Source organism: Clupea harengus, chromosome 16, assembly GCF_900700415.2.
Source record: "Clupea harengus chromosome 16, Ch_v2.0.2, whole genome shotgun sequence".
NCBI classification, from domain to species: domain Eukaryota; kingdom Metazoa; phylum Chordata; class Actinopteri; order Clupeiformes; family Clupeidae; genus Clupea; species Clupea harengus.
The window spans coordinates 3,266,349-3,269,007 of NC_045167.1; the positions used below are offsets into that span (position 1 = coordinate 3,266,349).

General features: G+C 48.4%; 1 protein-coding gene across 1 annotated transcript in view; it reads left to right on the forward strand.

The window, feature by feature from the left end:
- Positions 1-2,659, forward strand: part of pigf (phosphatidylinositol glycan anchor biosynthesis, class F) — a 25,295-nt gene continuing 22,636 nt past the window's right edge. The window contains exon 1 of the mRNA XM_031583336.1: positions 1-76. Coding sequence (XP_031439196.1) covers positions 1-76 — 76 coding nt within the window. The remainder of the gene's footprint in view (positions 77-2,659) is intronic.

Genomic DNA, 2,659 nt, shown 5'->3' on the forward strand with positions numbered 1-2,659 from the left:
ATGCAGCTGCTGCTGCTGCTCGGATGCGGTCGCCTAGCAACCCCAGCCTCGGTGAAAGTGGCCCATGGTTATGCAGGTCTGTGCCGTGGCCATCCTGTCTGCTCTTGTCTCGTCCTCGACCCCTCTGTCCTTCTTTTTAATCGCTCCTGCTCCTTTTCCATCCTTCCATCTCTTTCACTTCATCATCTGTGCTCTTGTCTCACCCCTCTTTCATGACTCTCTCTCTCCCTTCACTTTTTCCTGTCCCTCTTTAATTGTTTTTTCTTCCCTCTTAGTCTCTTTTCTCTCCGTCTCTCTCTCTCCTTCATTCCTCACTCCTTTGTTCTTCACCTCTTTTTTCTTTTTCACTCCCTACTTACTTCCCCCATGAAACAGTTCATATCTTCTTCATGTCCCGAATTATAAAAAAAAAAAAGCATGTCTGATGGTTTAGTAAACGTTAGTTCGCAAATGATCAAAATTTGTATTCATTTCTAAACTTGTATAGCTAAGAAGTGTGTCTACGTGTATTTATGTGTGTCTCTCTCTTTCTCTCTCTCTCTCTCTCTATCTGTGTGTGTGTGTGTGTGGATGTGTTTGTGTTTGTCTCTCTCTCTCTCTTTCTGTCTGTGTGTGTATGTGGATGCGTTTGTCTCTCTCTCTCTATCTGTGTGTGTGTGTGTGTGTGTGTGTGTGTGTGTGTGTGTGTGTGAGAGAGAGAGAGAGAAGGTGAGTCAGTGGCTGTAATCGAAACAGGAAACGGAGGAAATGAGGATGGCTCTGCTTCACAGTGGGGATCTGATGGAGTTCCTGTCTGCACGTCCCCCTGGTAAACCAAAGTCCGGTTGCCAAGCAACACTGATAGAGTCTTAGATAGAATCACATCTAATGTCTGTGCGAGGCAGAAAGAGAGGGCGTGGGAGGTTGTGTGTGTGTGTGTGTGTGTGTGTGTGTCTGTTCTTGTCTTTGAGTTTATTGTGTTATTATATCCTGAGATTCATTCCACTCATCCAGAGCCCTGCGGGACATCTAATGCATGGACTGCCTCCACTTCCTCCACACGTCCAGAGTGCTTTCTAAGGTCAGAGGGCAGGGAAGTGGTGAGATCTGCATGACTGAGCATGTCTGTCCTGACACCACCTCCATCTCTCTCATAGAGACACACCTGCATGTCTCCCATAGAGAGACAGAAAGGACACTCAAACACACCTGCATGTCTCCCATAGAGAGACAGAAAGGACACTCAAACACACCTGCATGTCTCCCATAGAGAGACAGAAAGGACACTCAAACACACCTGCATGTCTCCCATAGAGAGACAGAAAGGACACTCAAACACACCTGCATGTCTCTCATTCCGACTCCCCTCCTTCCTCTGCATCCACTGGAGGTGAATCAGGCCACCCACTTGGGTCCTCTGAACTGGAGCAGCAGCCTACTTCTTGGTATAATTAGCGAGTGAGAGAGAGAAAGAGAGAGAGAGAGAGAAGAGAAAGAGAGAGAGAGAGAGAGAAGGACAGAGAATGAGTGAGAGAGAGAGAGAGAGAAGGACAGAGAATGAGTGAGAGAGAGAAAGAGAGAGAGAGAGAGAAGACAGAGAATGAGTGAGAGAGAGAAAGAGAGAGAGAGAGAGAGAAGGGACAGAGAATGAGTGAGAGAGAGAGAGAGAGAGAAGGACAGAGAATGAGTGAGCTCTAGCTGAATGAGATGGAGATGGCTCCCGGTCTTCAGTTGTCAATTGGAAAATCAAATGTGATACGGGTTTTCTTGGTCTCTCTCTCTCCCTGTCTCTCTCTCTGTCCATCTCTCCCATCCCCTCGGAGTGATGTGGAATACAGAATGATATGGGTGATTACGATGAAGCTATAAGCAGATTAGGCCTGTCCACGGGAAGGATGGACAGATTAGGGGCAGCACAGCAGGAGGAGAGGAAAAGAAAGGGAGAGGGCGAGAACGAGATGGACTTGCAGGAGGAGAGAAAAAAGAAAGGGAGAGAACGAGATGGACTTGCAGGAGGAGAGAAAAAAGGAAGAGAGAGGGAGAGAACGAGATGGACTGGCAGGAATCTCTCAAGTAGAGGAGACAGGGTGGACGGCCGTGGCCTCGGTTGTGTGTTGAGAGAGAGGGAGAGGGAGGCAGAGGTGCACATCTGGGGTTGTGTGTCGAGAGATGGAGGCAGACAGAGGGGCACATCTGGCTGTCAGGCTGAACATGAGGGAGCCACTGGGGGGAACCACTTCAGACGGAGCAGAACCCAATCCTGACACAGTATTGAGCACGCACCACAGGAGATGCCTGGCTCTTCTGGAGGATTAGGATATCATTTCTCTCTCTCTCTTTCTCTTTCTCTCTCTCTCTCGCTCTCCTCTCCTCTCTCTCTCTCTCTCTCTCTCCTCAAACCATCACAGCTGCTGGTATGTTCAGAATGTGGGTATTTGGCAAAGCAACGAAAAGACGTCACTCCAATCACTAATCTCTCTCTCTCTCTTTGTGCGTGTGCATGTATGTTCTGCGCCCCATAAAACTGCTCATAAAATGACCTCCATTTTATCTTCCATAGACCTATTCTATAGTTCTCTGTCCACCCCAAACACCTTTCTGTCCTTCTCACTCCATTCCGCTCTCCTTCTGCTCCTCTGCTCCCCTCCTCCACTCTTTATTGTGTGAGTGCAAGGCAGAG